Here is a 14274-nt window from a genome sequence, read left to right on the forward strand (position 1 = left end):
TCTCTCTTCTGTCCAGCTTCCCTTGGGCCGCATCCGCACCAGGCATTTAAAGCCCCCTTCCACCACTTTGAACACCCAACGGCTCCCACCCTCCGAATCCTGGGAACCGTAGTTCATACAGGGTGCTGAGTGTGATTAGGAGATCCCTCCCCCAGAACTACGATTCCCAGAGTTCCCTGGACAAGGGGTCAGATGTTAAACTGCTCTGGGAGAGGACTGGGTGTGTGTGTGCGCCTCTTGACAACTTGGCACCCACAACAAACTACAGTTCCCAGGATTCCACTTGCCAGTGGTTGGTAGCGAGGAGCGTTCCTGCCTCTGGCTGCAAGGGCGGAGCATAGCTAGCAGCCATCGATATCCCTCTTTTAAAGTGGGCCGTCCCTGTCTCCTGTGGCAGGGAGTTCCACAGTTCAACTAAAGAGGTGCTTTCTTTTGTCTGCCTTTACTCTTCCAATCTTTAGCTTCTAGTGTCATGGGGGATGGAAACTTTAATGTGCACACTCTGTCCATGCCATGTGTACTTTGACATTCTAGCATGACACCTCTTTCCCCCCTCTATACCAGGGGTGGGCAACCTAAGGCCCGGGGGCTGGATTCGGCCCAATCGCCTTCTCAATCCGGCCCGCGGACGGTCTGGGAATCAGCATGTTTTTACATGAGTCAAATGTGCTCTCTTATTTAAAATGCATCGCTGGGTTATTTGTGTGGCCTGCCTGGTGTTTTTACATGAGTGGAATGTGTGCTTTTACAGTGGTACCTGTAAAGGGGCTACATACGCTTTAGGTTACAGACTCCGCTAACCCAGAAATAGTACCTCGGGTTAAGAACTTTGCTTCATGATGAGAACAGAAATCATCCTCCGGCAGCGCAGCGGCAGCTGGAGGCCCCATTAGCTAAAGTTAGGTTAAAGTCAGGTTAAGAACAGTTTCAAGTTAAGAACGGACCTCCAGAACGAATTAAGTTCTTAACCCGAGGTACCACTGTATTTAAAATGCATCTCTGGGTTATTTGAGGGGGGCATAGGTATTCGTTCATCCCTTCCCCCCCCAAAAAAAATAGTCCATCCCCCACAAGTTCTGAGGGACAGTGGACCGGCCCCCTGCTTGAAAAGTCTGCTGACCCCTGATACCAAAAAAAGCCCCAAATGTATTATTTCTTTAATGGGGCAATTGCTTCTTTCCCTTCCATCATTTTGGTAGCGCTTTTCTGAACCTTTTTGCTCCTCTACAGAATCTCCTCTTTTTTTGAGGTGCGGACAGTAGTAGTAGTAGTAATAATCATATTAATAATAATATTTATACCCCGCCCATCTGGGTGGGTTTCCCCAGCCACTCTGAGCAGCCAAGTGCAGCTGCACTCTAGATCACGACATGGTCTCACGAGTCCCGTTATGCCCATTTTACAGGTGGGGGGGGGGAGCAGAAGCTGAGGCTCACTGCTGTTCACCCAGAGAGTGTCTCCCATTCTAAGCTGTTGTTTCAAAACTGCAAAACTCTTTTCTCCTTCTCGCAGGAGGATCAGAGCCGGCACCGAACTTACCTGGGACTATAACTACGAAGTTGGCAGCGTGGAGGGCAAGGAACTTCTGTGCTGCTGCGGTGCAATTGAATGCCGTGGACGTTTGTTGTAAGGTTTCTTTCTCCCGCTGCCCACCCTCCTTTTTTTTAGGCGGGGGGGGGGCGTATTTCATGAATTTTTTTAAAGTGTTTTATTTTTTAAAGCCCTTTTGGGTCAGTGGACCCCCCCCCTTTACCCACTTCTCACACGTCTCGTTCTCTGTTTGCGGCCTCATCCATTTTCGGCGCCGCGCTGTCGAGGGCATGGTTCTGTGTATGGAGTTTTGCAGAGGGCCGCCCCCCCCCTTTCGTCGTCGTAAAGCAATAAAACCATGTTTACTCTCGATTTCAAAAGACAGTCTGCTTCTGAACCTTTTATTTTTTTAAAAAAAGAAACTATAACGTGGGGCACAGCCATGGAGGTTTTTATGGGGAACGATCTTGGGCGCTGATCCAGGGATCCTGTGGGTCTTTCCATCTGACTCCTGGAAGGAGGGGAAAGAGCTCTCTGTGTGTGTTTCTCAAAAGAAAAACTGGCTTTTCCCAGAGCGCAGTTTAAACCACAGAAAGGTGGTGTTTCATGCATCTGCAACCCATGATCTCTTTGGCGCATCGGTGAGTGTGGTTCGAGGCTAGTGGTCCGTGCGCCCTCAGGGGCAGCTGCGGGCCGGATTCCTGCGTTGCATGGGGTTGGAGTAGTCGATCCTCTGGATCCTTTCCCATTCTGCGATCACCTGGAGATGCCAGGGGTCGATGCAGCGATGGCTCCCTGAACGTGGATGGCTTTCAACCATTAAGACAAATTCATGGACGATACGGTCTCCTCCCCTACTGCTGGGAGGCAGTAAAAATGCCTCGGAATACTCCCAGTTCAGGAGAAGAAAAGGCGAAGGACCAAACCATGGGTCGGCAAACGAAGGCCCATAGGCCGGATCAGGCCCAGTTGCCTTCTGGATCCGGCCCACGGATGGTCTATGAATCGCCGCATGGATTGGCAGCGTGTGTGTTCCTTCCCTCCCCCCCCCTTGGCAGCGGCACCTCCTCCCTCCCTCCTCCTGGCTTCTCCCTGCCCTGCCTAGAGAAGGAAGAGGGCTGGGCTTTGTTGGTGCCAGCAGTAGCAGCGCTCAAGCAACCGCCATTTTAAGCAGCCCCTCTCTGGAGCCCTTTTGCACGCCGGTCATCGTCCCGCTGCCAGCCCCTGCCCCTCACAGGACACAGGCAAGCAGCCACCAGGGCTTGTCCATAGCTGTCGACGTTTTCCTTTTTTTAAGGGAAATTCCCTTATTCCAAATCGGATTCCTTGTAAGAAAAGGGAAAAGTTTGACAGCTATGGGCTTGTCCGGTGCTGTGGAGAAGGGGAGAGTCGGGGGTGTGCGGCTTATAGTCCAGCCCCCCACAAGGTCCGAGGGACAAGGGGACCGGCCCCCTGCTGAAAATGTTTGCTGACCCCCGGACTAAACCCAACACAAATGTGGAGTCTCTACAGTCGCCTTGTGTGCCTCCTTCCCGCAATTCCAGCAACCAAGCTGGTGTCAAATGTCTTGCGCTGCTTTCTTTTGGACATCACCGAGGCTGATTGGGGGGGGGGTCCTTGTCGTCTGGGCGGCCCAGGACCCCGAAGCGCACTGCCCAGGTTTGCATCCCAGAGAGGTGGCTCTGGTACTGCTAGTGTGGCAGTTTGACTTCACCCCAGAGGCATACTCCATTGTCTGTTGAAGACAGACAAATGCAAACAGCAGCAATACGAGTTCCAGGGAATCGCATGTAGGGGTCGTTTTGCCGCTGTGTTTGGGTCCAGATCATGAGCTTCCCATCAGGGCATCTGGCTGGCTGCGGGGTGTTGGACTCGATTGGTCCCTTTCGGCCTGATCCAGTTGCAGGGCTTGTCTGGTGTTCTTACGGAGCCTCCTGGTCCAGAGGAAGTCTATCTTGATTTCTAAGTTATTAAGGGCGCTTAATGGGACGCGGGTGGCACTGTGGGTTAAACCACAGAGCCTAGGACTTGCCGATCAGAAGGTCGACGGTTTGAATCTCCGCAAGGGGGTGAGCTCCGGTTGCTCAGTCCCTTCTCCTGCCAACCTAGCAGTTCAAAAGCACCTCAAAGTGCAAGTAGATAAATAGGTACCACTCCGGCGGGTAGGTAAACGGCGTTTCCGTTCGCAGCTCTGGTTCGCCAGAAGCGGCTCAGTCCTGCTGGCCACATGACCCGGAAGCTGTACGCCGGCTCCCTCGGCCAATAAAATGAGATGAGCGCCGCAACCCCAGAGTTGGTCACGACTGGACCGAACGGTCAGGAGTCCCTTTACCTTTACGTTTGATGGGACTGGGGTGGGTGGACAAAAGTTGGATGTATCCAACTGAATGTGGTTCACTCCGACAGGACCCCAACTGTTTCCCAGAGCAATCCCAAAACAAACGGCCACATGCCCCCCTGCAGGGTTGGCGTTAAGAATTTCCCCACTAACTTATGCTGGAAGTGTTTGCAAAACACCGTTGTGCCATTTAAAAAGCACCCTTAGTTGTGTGAACTTTCCCAAAGGTAATCCAATCACCATAATTTTTTTTTAACAGAAATTTATTAGTCTTATTTAGGTTTTAATATATTTTAACTTTTTTTTCTTTAAAAAAAAAAAGAACACACATTTTGGTCTGAAGATAGATTAATGGTCCTTTTTTGTAAACCTCCCCCTACCCCCACCCCACCCCCAAAAATACCCTAAGGCTAGGGAAAGAATAATTGCAATTTGATCCTACAGGTAGAGCAGATATTCTTCAAAACTGTCTTTCTCTGGAGTTTTTATTCCAGCTGAAGCCAAAAGATTTTTCTCATTTTGGTGCTTGAAAAAACCCTATCTAATAAATTAAAACAAAAATCAGCACCTCCCCCTCTGGGAGTGGTAAAAGGCAAGTAGACTACATAAAAGTGGGTGTACCTCTCTGGGTGTTGTTTTTTTTAATAGGATGAGAAAAGGATTGTGGAGTTGGGGGCAAAAGGAAAGTATTACATTCCTAAGAGAAGGAATGCAGGGGAATAAAGTGAAGTAGTGTGCATTGAATTAAATTCTCTACAGGAGTAAGGTGGTGCAGTTTAGAGAAAGCTTTTTTTAAGAAAAGGAAAATAAAGACCATCACTGAGTTTTCAGCCTTCTGGCATCATTGACCTGTCTGAATTAGCGTGCCGAAACATCTCCCCCACCCCAAACTAAAATACCCAGGAAAAAAGGTGAGTAAATCCTCCATGATCTCATCTGAACGTGATCTCCAAAAAGTAAAACCCTCTACCTGTGATTCCCTCGCCTGTAGACTCAACGTAATCCAATCGCTTCTTTAATTAAATACTTTTTTTTTGCAATTTAAAAACCTCTTCCTATGGGGCTGGGGGTTGCAAAGGCAGTGGTCAAAACTCCAGGGCCTTACAAGTGGGCACACCTTGAGGACCAGGAGACGTATTTATCCATCTCCCTCTCACCATTTGTTTCGCTACAGCTAAGAAAAGAGAGCCAGGCTTTGCAAAGGAGTAATATGGCTTCTACGATAACCAAAAGCGGGTTATCGAAAGGCTTTGGAGTTAAGGCAGGACCGGTGGTGGGACTCCTGGCCTGGTTTCTAAAAAGGGATCAAGACACAGTTGGATAGATGTGCTCAGAGGAGATGGGAACTGTAGCGCCGCACGGACGGCGCCTGCTTGACTCCGTTTCCCAACTCTGGCAGAGCGAAGGCGCAGGGATTGTCCTCGTAAGCGGCGAAGGCGGATTGGGGCGGAAACCCCAACCTTGCCATCTGCTACACCCCACCCCCCGCTTGTACCCAAAATATTTGCTTTTTCCACACACACACACAAAAAAGGATTACTTGTGGAAAGAAAATGTTTGTGCCCATGATATAGCAGATCTGGGGGGGGGGGGGTCGGGGAAAGGAGGCTTGAGAGCCGAGCCCAAATTTCCTGACATGTTTACAAGCGGGATGGTCTTTGGCACGGGGATGAGAGGCCTCGATGAGGTCTAGAAACTTGACAAGCGGAGTACTTTCCCTGCAAGTGTTGGTTCCTTTCGAGTGTGCTTGGAAGGAAAAAAAAGACGCGTGTCTTTTCTGGGGTGGGGCGGAGAAGTTGCTCTCTGCTTGCCCAATTTTGTGGAGGGGTTTTGGGTGGGTGAAGAAGGGGTTGGCAACGTGTGAGGGGTCTCAGGGCTGCTTTCCAAGGTGGATTCAGGACAGGGGCTCAAAGAGGCTAGGGCAACCATGCTCCCAAAACTCTGCCCTTCTTCCCATACATAAAGGGTGCTGGGGAAGAGAAAAACGAGCGCTGTTTGCAAGCTCCAGAAAAGGCCACTCGCTTTGCCCCCAAGAAAAGCGGCAAGTGTCTCAGGATCCCGTCTTGAAATGAACCTGGCGCTTCTTCGGGTTCTTGGAGGGTCCAAGGATGGAGAGAGGAGCTGGTGGGGCGTCAGGGAGCTGTGCTTCCAGCTGCAGCTCCCCAGAGGAAGTTTTGTTTTCTTTTTGGCTTCAAAAATGAAAATAAAGATCTGGGCTCTGGCGACAGACGGGAGTCCCCCCTGGAAGCAGAGGAGGCCTGGGTACCGAAAATGGACGTCGAGCGATCAATTGGCTTTCACCCGGTGGTTATTGTTCAAGACCGGGTGCCCGTTGCTCAGGGGGCCGTTCTTTGTGGGTGCTGAGGCAGCTTTCTCTTCTTCCAACTCCTCCTCCTCCTCCCCGGTGCTGTCCGTCTCGTCACGGTCGCTGCGCTCGTCCTCCACCACCTGGAGGGGAGAGAAAACCCAGGTCAGGAAACGAGAGACGACTCGGACACTTCCCTGGTCCTGGATGGGGCAACGGTGCCCCCGAAGGAGCAGGTGCGCAGCCCGGGAGTCATTCTGGACTCACAGCTGTCCATGGAGGCGCAGGCTAAATCCGTGTCCAGGGCAGCTGTGTACCAGCTCCATCTGGTATGCAGGCTGAGACCCTCCCTGCCTGCAGACTGCCTTGCCAGAGTGGTGCATGCTCTGGTTATCTCCCCCTTGGACTACTGCAATGCGCTCTACGTGGGGCCACCTTTGAAGGTGACCCGGAAACTACAAGTAATCCAGAATGCGGCAGCTAGACTGGGGACTGGGAGCGGCTGCCGAGACCACATAACACCGGTCTTGAAAGACCTACACTGGCTCCCAATACGTTTCTGAGCACAATTCAAAGTGTTGGTGGTGACCTTGAAAGCCCTAAACGGCCTCAAAGGCCCAGTATACCTGAAGGAGTGTCTTCACCTCCATCGTTCTGCCCGGACTCTGAGGTCCAGCACCGAGGGCCTTCCGGCGGTTCCCTCGCTGCGAGAAGCCTAGTTACAGGGAACCAGGCAGAGGGCCTTCTTGGTGGTGGCGCCCGCCCTGTGGAACACCCTCCCACCAGATGTGAAAGAGATAAACAACTACCAGACTTTTAGAAGACACCTGAAGGCAGCCCTGTTTAGGGAAGCTTTTAATGTTTGATGTATTACTGTGTTTTAATATTTAGTTGGAAGCCGCCCAGAGTGGCTGGGGAAGCCCAGACAGATGGGCAGGGTATAAATAATAAATTATTATTATTATTATTATTATTATTATTATTATTATTATTATTATTGCTACTACTACTACTACGTAGGGCTTTCCAGGCGATCAGGAAGTTAATGCGTATCTGAAGAAGTCTGCATGCAAATGAAAGCTTATACAGTGGTGCCTCGCAAGACGAAATTAATCCGTTCCGCGAGTCTCTTCGTCTTGCGGTTTTTTCGTCTTGTAAAGCACGGCTATTAGCGGCTTAGCGGCTATTAACGGCTTAGCGGCTTTAAGAAAAAGGAAACAAACTCGCAAGAACTCGCAAGACGTTTCGTCTTGCGAAGCAAGCCCATAGGGAAATTCGTCTTGTGGAACGACTCAAAAAACGGAAAACTCTTTGGTCTTGCATGTTTTTCGTCTTGCGAGGCATTCGTCTTGCGAGGTACCACTGTACCCAGAACAAACTTAGTTGGTCTCCAAGGTGCTACTGGACAATTTCTTAATTTTATTTCGACTGCGTCAGACCAACACATCTACCTACCTGAATCTAGGAAGTTAAGTGTGACCAAGAGACGGCGGCAGCGGAGCGGGAAATTAAATGTGACCAAGAGATGGGAGTCTTTGACCCTGGTGGTACTCCTGCTTTTGAAAATCCTTCCCCTGTTAAAATCTTTTAGGTATAAGAGGCCCGTTCCAACCCACCCACCAGAGATTTTAATAATCATTCATCTGCTTTTAGATGCTGTCTGTTCCCTGTGAGGTTATTATTATTATTATTATTATTATTTTCTGATGTTTTTAAGCTACCTTAAGGGCCAATTAGTGGGAGAGCCTTTCTGAAATGAAAATAACTTCTTAACTACATAATTCTGGAGATTAACCCTTCGCCCCCCCTTTGCATTCCCGCTTTGAGAGGTGGAACTGGAAATATTCAATATTCAGAATCTGATTTAGCTTTCCAAAGGGTGCTGGTTTTTTTTAAAGTTACTTTTATTCACTCTAATTTATTTGCGTCCTGCCTTTCCTGAGTGCAGCATGCGATGGACTTGCAATGAAACTTTAAAGTGCAGCGGAAGAAAATAAAACCTACAAGCAGCTTTAAAAATCAATCTGATGGGTAATCGGGCATCCTGCGGCGATTAAAAGCCACTCGCGGCCTGAAACGGCTTTTCTTATAACGGAAGTGTCGAGGGTAAGCCATCCAGCAGATCTTTTCCACATAAAATCCCAAGTTCTAACCCACAGAAATTGCTTCTGGGCGCGGCAGAATCTAGCATCCTGAACAACTCGGCTTCCGTTACCAGGAAGAGGAAAACATGAAAGTAAGTTGCTAGCCCTCATGAAGACAAGAATAGGGTTTATAATTTTTTTGGCTCCACAGGACAGGTCCTTATCAGGGTTGGCCTCCTGGACAAATATTGACAGGTGGGCAGGCCCATCCACCTGGTGCCGTAATGGCATCAGGTGATTCAGAACCCCATAGCCCATAATTGAGACTTCAAACTGCCACTAGGGCATGACCAAAAGGGAGTTTCGGCCCTTAGAAATGAGTGCTTGAGTTTTGATTTTTCCTCATCCCTCCTTGTACCTTTCCCCTTGTATGTTGTTGGGGATTTTTTTAAGACTGTAGGCCTTCAGGTAGGTACTGTCTTGATCGTACGTAAGCCGCCTCCCCCCATGGGAGCCTTTTCGACTAAAAAGTTGGGTGCAATTGCTCCAAGCAAGTAATAAATCGTGGGTGGGCAAACAAAGGCCCAGGGGCTGGATCCGGCCCAATCGCCTTCTAAATCTGGTTTGTGGACAGTCCAGGAATCAGCATGTTTTTACATGAGTAGAATGTGCCCTTTTATTTAAAATGCATCTCTGAGTTATTTGTGGGGCATAGGAATTTGTTCATTTTTTCCCCCTTCAAAATATAGTCCTGCCCCCCACAAAAGGTCTGAGGGACAGTGCTGAAAATGTTTGCTGACCCCTGTAATAAATCAATAAGGAAGGGCTTTTGCTCTGAATCTTGCCAAATTGGCAGGGTTTAACTGCGGCTCATCGGTAGCCAGCGCAGGATTGAACCCCACCCACCAGAGTGGCATCAGCTACTGGGCCAATAGCTTGGAGAATCATAGAATCATAGAGTTGGAAGAGACCACAAGGGCCATTGAGTCCAACCCCCTGCCAAGCAGGAAACACCATCAGAGCACTCCTGACATATGGATGTCAAGCCTCTGCTTAAAGACCTCCAAAGGAGAAGACTCCACCACACTCCTTGGCAGCAAATTCCACTGTCGAACAGCTCTTACTGTCAGGAAGTTCTTCCTAATGTTTAGGTGGAATCTTCTTTCTTGTAGTTTGGATCCATTGCTCCGTGTCCGCTTCTCTGGAGCAGCAGAAAACAACCTTTCTCCCTCCTCTATGTGACATCCTCTTATATATTTGAACAGAAAAAGATGTCACTGGCACAACTGGAATCATGACCGGCCAAAAGTGGCCTACGGGTTGCCGACCCCGGGGTTAGGAAGACCAGGGTTCAAAATCCCCATTTGGCCATGAAGCTCACTGGATGTGACCTGCCGGTCTCTTAGCTTGGCCCGGCTGGCAGGGTTGTTGTGGAGAATACGGAAAGTCGGAGAACCCCGCAAGCAAGCTACCTCGAGCCCCTTTGAGGAAAAGTGGGACCGCAATAAATAGATATATTTTAAACACTGCCCTCTGGGTTAGTTGGTTGGTTGGTTTGTCTCTCTCTCAAACACCAAAAAAAAAAAGAGTTGGTTTTCTCTTATACCTCATACTAGACAAAACACAAACTGGGGAAATGTTTTATGAACGTTGGAAAAATGTTGAAATGAAATTACTTGGCTCTTGTAAAAATGTTTAAAGAATCAGGTAAAAAGGTTATGGTTATGAGAAGCTGGTAAAAATAAGACTTAAGTCTTAAGTTTTAAGGTTTTTTATAAGATAAGATGAAAATAGAGTAAGGTAATGTAAGGACAGAATACTATGACTTATGGAAAGGATTTGCTGTGACAATTATTAATCAAGATACAAGAGATGGGAGGAGGAGGAGGTCGTGGAAAGAAGGTAATGAAATTCGAGAATTTGAAAATGATGGTTTTTTTTTTCCTTTCTGTTTTTGTCTTTTTTCTGTGTAACTTTGTCTTTTTATTTCTTTGTAATTTTAAAAATAGAACAAGGACTGGGGGGGGGGACCCACAAACTGGGGAAGGGTACCAAACCCCCCCCCCAAACCCAACTTGCCTTTCCAGTTATGAATTTCTGGGCCATCCGGATAATGAGGTACGCCCAAAATATGTGCAGGGACTGCAAAATCACCATCATGAGGTTGAAGAAATAGTAGCCGAAGAAAGGTGGGTATATTTCCAAGGGGTACACCATGGTGCAGTGCAGGATCCTGTAAAATTCAACATAAGGAATCAGATCAAGAAAAATCAGAATACAGAAACCACATTGGTAGTTTACCCCCTCGCAGAGCTACAACTCCCAGCGCCCTTAAACTACAATTCCCAGGGTTCTTTGGGGGCAAACCAGGGGATTTAAATGCCCTTTCAAGGAACAGCATGGGTGTTGGCCTAATAGCAACTGGCAGATTATATTCCCCTATGAACTGGCCCACATTTATTCATTAGCCGCGACTCCTGTATTGCAGAGGGTTGGACTGGATGACCCTTGGGGTCCCTTTGGCCACTCTATACTCTTTTGTGCTTCTGTTCGCCCCCTTCCGCCCATTCTCTCTTCCAACAGCTTCTCGGCGGGCAGATGTTCAACAGGTAAACCTCAGTCACACGCCGCGCACGCAACTCTCACCAGAACGGAAGGATGACGAGCCGCGTGACGATGAAGATGGTGGCGAAGACGATGAAGATGTTGTTGGACATGTTCTTCCAGCCCGCGTAGTTGAACATTTTCGCCGACTGCAGAGACACCGAAAGAGAGGAGGGGAGGCAATATTTACAGGCAGCCCTGAACTCAGGGATCGGGACCGGAAGCGAGAGATGGAAGATACTCTGGCTATGAAGAGCATGATGGAGCATCTCCTTCTCGTGGGCAGGATGTGGTCCGTGGGGGTCCCTCTACCTGTCTCCCGGGGGTCTCTCCAAGGGCCGGATTGAGGTTTGATGAGGCCCTCAGCTACTGACGGTAATGGGGCCCTTTATATGTCCAGCTGTTCTTTGTCAGCAACAAATTGTCACTTTATTGTGTTGAATATATGCTATATGGCAATTTATGGGCCTAATGGGTATCTAAAGCCATTTGCACATCACAAAATATGTATTTTATGGAAGTAATTGTTGAAAAGTCCATGCAGAATGCAAACTCCATGCAGAATGAAGGCACCCTATATATAGAAATGAGCAAACCAGTGATATTTTAGGGAGCAGGCTAGCATCATAGGAGCCTACACAACACAAAACACTCTTGCTGTATGTAGGCTTTATTTTATTAGTTTTTTATCTTGTATTTTGGAAATGTACGTCCAGTTTTCCCCCCCTTTAAATTTTTTGGGGGCCCCCAAGAGAGTGGAGCCCTGTAGTTTGTTTAGCTTATACGTAAATCTGGCACTGGTCTCTCCCCACACCACACACTTCCCTAGACCTGTTCCACCCCCTAAGTGTTTCCCCCCTCGGCCGAGAAGCGTCCTTGACTGCTTGGGAGGACAGACCAGGGAGTAGAAACCAGCCGACAAAATCGAAGCAAATTGCTCTTGCAGCGGCTCTGTTAAGGGTTCCAGGCAGAGATTATTCCCAGTCCTACCTGGAAATGCAACTGGGACCTACTGCGTGCGAAGCGGGTGCTTAACCACTGAGCCCCACAGCCCTTCCCAGACATGCCGCCATTTAATTCTATGTTTTTAAGAAGCGACGACGACCGCACGCAGCACAAGGCGTCCGGAACGGGGGGAGTCCCTAAGTTGAGTCGGACACCTGGGCTTGAGCTCCGGGTTACACCCCTGCAAGGAAAGAAGGGGTCCCAATCCCTCACCTCCAGCAAGTAGTCCGAGGAGTCATGGAGGGCCATGATAAGCGTCCCGGCCCGGATGTAGTTGGTGTACCAGGAGAAGCTAATCAGGACGATGGTCGCTACGTGGTGGATGACCTGTTCCTTGAAGTCCTGCCCAAAAGCAAAATATCAGCCAAAGCCTAACAGAAAATACCTATTTCCCTAGAAATCTTTTCAGGCTTCTTTCATATATTTTCTTTTACAGTAAGTTAATTTAGATCACTGTTACTACAGACCAGTTTTTTTCAATTCTGAATTGAGACGAGTTTGGATTTAACTGTATTATTATTACTATTGTTGTTGTTGTTATTACTGTATTTTTTGCTCTATAAGACTCACTTTTCCCCTCCTAAAAAGTAAGGGGAAATGTGTGTGCGTCTTATGGAGCGAATGCAGGCTGCGCAGCTATCCCAGAAGCCAGAACAGCAAGAGGGATTGCTGCTTTCACTGCACAACGATCCCTCTTGCTGTTCTGGCTTCTGAGATTCAGAATATTTTTTTCCTTGTTTTCCTCCTCCAAAAACTAGGTGCGTCTTGTTGTCTGGTGCGTCTTATAGAGCGAAAAATACGGTATTTTATTGCTCTCTTTATATGTTACTGAGCTTTTAACACTACACCGAATGCAATGTTGTTAACATTTAACACTTGTGTTCTCCTGAGCCTCTCTCGAGCTCAAAATTCACTGTCAGAGAAGGAGTATACAGTGGTACCTCGGAAGTCAAATGGAATCTGTTCCGGAAGTCCGTTCGACTTCCAAAACATTCAGAAACCAAGGCGCGGCTTGTGATCGGCTGCAGGAAGTTCCTGCAGCCAATCGGAAGCCCTGTCAGACGTTCAGCTTCCAAAAGAATGTTCCAAAACCAGAGCAGTCACTTCCGGGTTTGCAGCTTTTGGGAGCCAAAACGTTCGAGAACTAGGCTGTTTGAAAACCAAGGTACGACTGTATGAACATTTTATATCTGTCTGCGTTGAGACCCTAGGTAGGGCTGATGCCTCTCTGCTGCTAAATTGAATTTTTTTTGGTGTGTATTTAGACCTGTTGTTTCTGAGAGGGCCAGTTGCTTTAAACTGATTTTTCATATTGTGTCTCAATTTCAGCAGGTTTAAGCAGAGTTCTCCTGAGTACCACGTTGCAGGGGGGTTGGTCTGGATGACCCTCAGTCCCCCTTCCACCTCTAAAATCTGATTTTTCTTTCATATACTTCCCCCCCCCACTTATTTTTTAGCTATCCTGGAAGTTTAATGATAACACTCAACCTTATTGTCAGGGAACTGACATCGGAGCCAGAGGCGGAGGGAAGGCTCTCAAATGATGCTGGAGAGGGACCCAGCAGGGAGAGAGGCAGCTCCGCAGATGGGGAAGCAAATCAGCGCAACACCAGGGATATAGAGGGGCTGATGGGGGGATCGGCGAGAGGGCTCCAGGACTCTTCGCTGGACACCAGCGGGGAGAGCACGGGTCCTCCGCTACCCACGCCCACCCTGTGCAGAAGACTTCCGCGCAGAGAGAGTAGGAGGAGACTGGGTGTCAAACAACTTTTATGTTGGAAAAGATTTAAGAAACGCCCACTGACGGATCCTGCTAGCGACTGAGGCAGCCACTAAGTGAAGGGCTGCCCAGACTGAAAGGTTTAGCAAGGCAACAAAGCCGGGAGAGGCGGCAACTTACGCACGAGCAACCCATACACATTACACTTATGCTGCCATCAACCTGCAGTGATAATATGTGTATCTCGTTATGGGGATATCTATCTATCTATCTATCTATCTATCTATCTATCTATCTATCTATCTATTTAACTTTGTTGAATCTAAACAAATAAGATCAACTTCCACTGATCAACTGCAGATCCAGCAGCAAAGGTCAGACGCCGTCTGTGCTCCCCATGAGCCAAGCATTCGACTCACCTTCCTCTTCACGTCCGAGGCGATGCTGAACAACAGGGACCAGTAAAACGAGAGCTCAATCATGTAATACCAGTACTGGGACGGCAGCAAGTTCTGGAGAAGGGAGGGAGAAAAACCCCTCAAATATATCCAAGGTCGTTCCGCGTCCTCAGCCAACATTTTTTAAAAACCCAGTTTTGTGGTCTCCCCATCCCAGGGAACTATAAGAACACAAGGAATGTCTTGCTGAATCAGACCAGAGGGACCACCTCTCCTGTTCTTCCGGAGCG

General features: G+C 48.5%; 2 protein-coding genes across 9 annotated transcripts in view; one reads left to right on the forward strand and one right to left on the reverse strand.

The window, feature by feature from the left end:
- The window catches only part of SETDB1 (SET domain bifurcated histone lysine methyltransferase 1), a 41789-nt gene extending 39875 nt beyond the window's left edge, over positions 1-1914 (forward strand). For all 5 annotated transcript variants that reach the window (XM_082202063.1, XM_082202066.1, XM_082202065.1 and 2 more), the window contains exon 22: positions 1513-1914. In XM_082202063.1, coding sequence (XP_082058189.1) covers positions 1513-1630 — 118 coding nt within the window. In that variant the 3' untranslated portion in view covers positions 1631-1914. The remainder of the gene's footprint in view (positions 1-1512) is intronic.
- Positions 1915-4180: 2266 nt separating this feature from the next.
- The window catches only part of CERS2 (ceramide synthase 2), a 56745-nt gene continuing 46651 nt past the window's right edge, over positions 4181-14274 (reverse strand). For 3 of the 4 annotated variants that reach the window (XM_082202344.1, XM_082202345.1, XM_082202342.1), the window contains exons 7-11: positions 14006-14098; positions 12080-12208; positions 10904-11010; positions 10337-10490; positions 4181-6316 (exon numbers count right to left, since the gene is read on the reverse strand). In XM_082202344.1, coding sequence (XP_082058470.1) covers positions 6155-6316; positions 10337-10490; positions 10904-11010; positions 12080-12208; positions 14006-14098 — 645 coding nt within the window. In that variant the 3' untranslated portion in view covers positions 4181-6154. Of the gene's footprint in view, positions 6317-9636; positions 9886-10296; positions 10491-10903; positions 11011-12079; positions 12209-14005; positions 14099-14274 lie in introns of those variants that run through there. The other variant, XM_082202343.1, reaches the window with a different exon arrangement.

The sequence above is a fragment of the Podarcis vaucheri genome, assembly GCF_965113315.1.
Source record: "Podarcis vaucheri genome assembly, chromosome: 16".
NCBI classification, from domain to species: Eukaryota; Metazoa; Chordata; class Lepidosauria; order Squamata; family Lacertidae; genus Podarcis; species Podarcis vaucheri.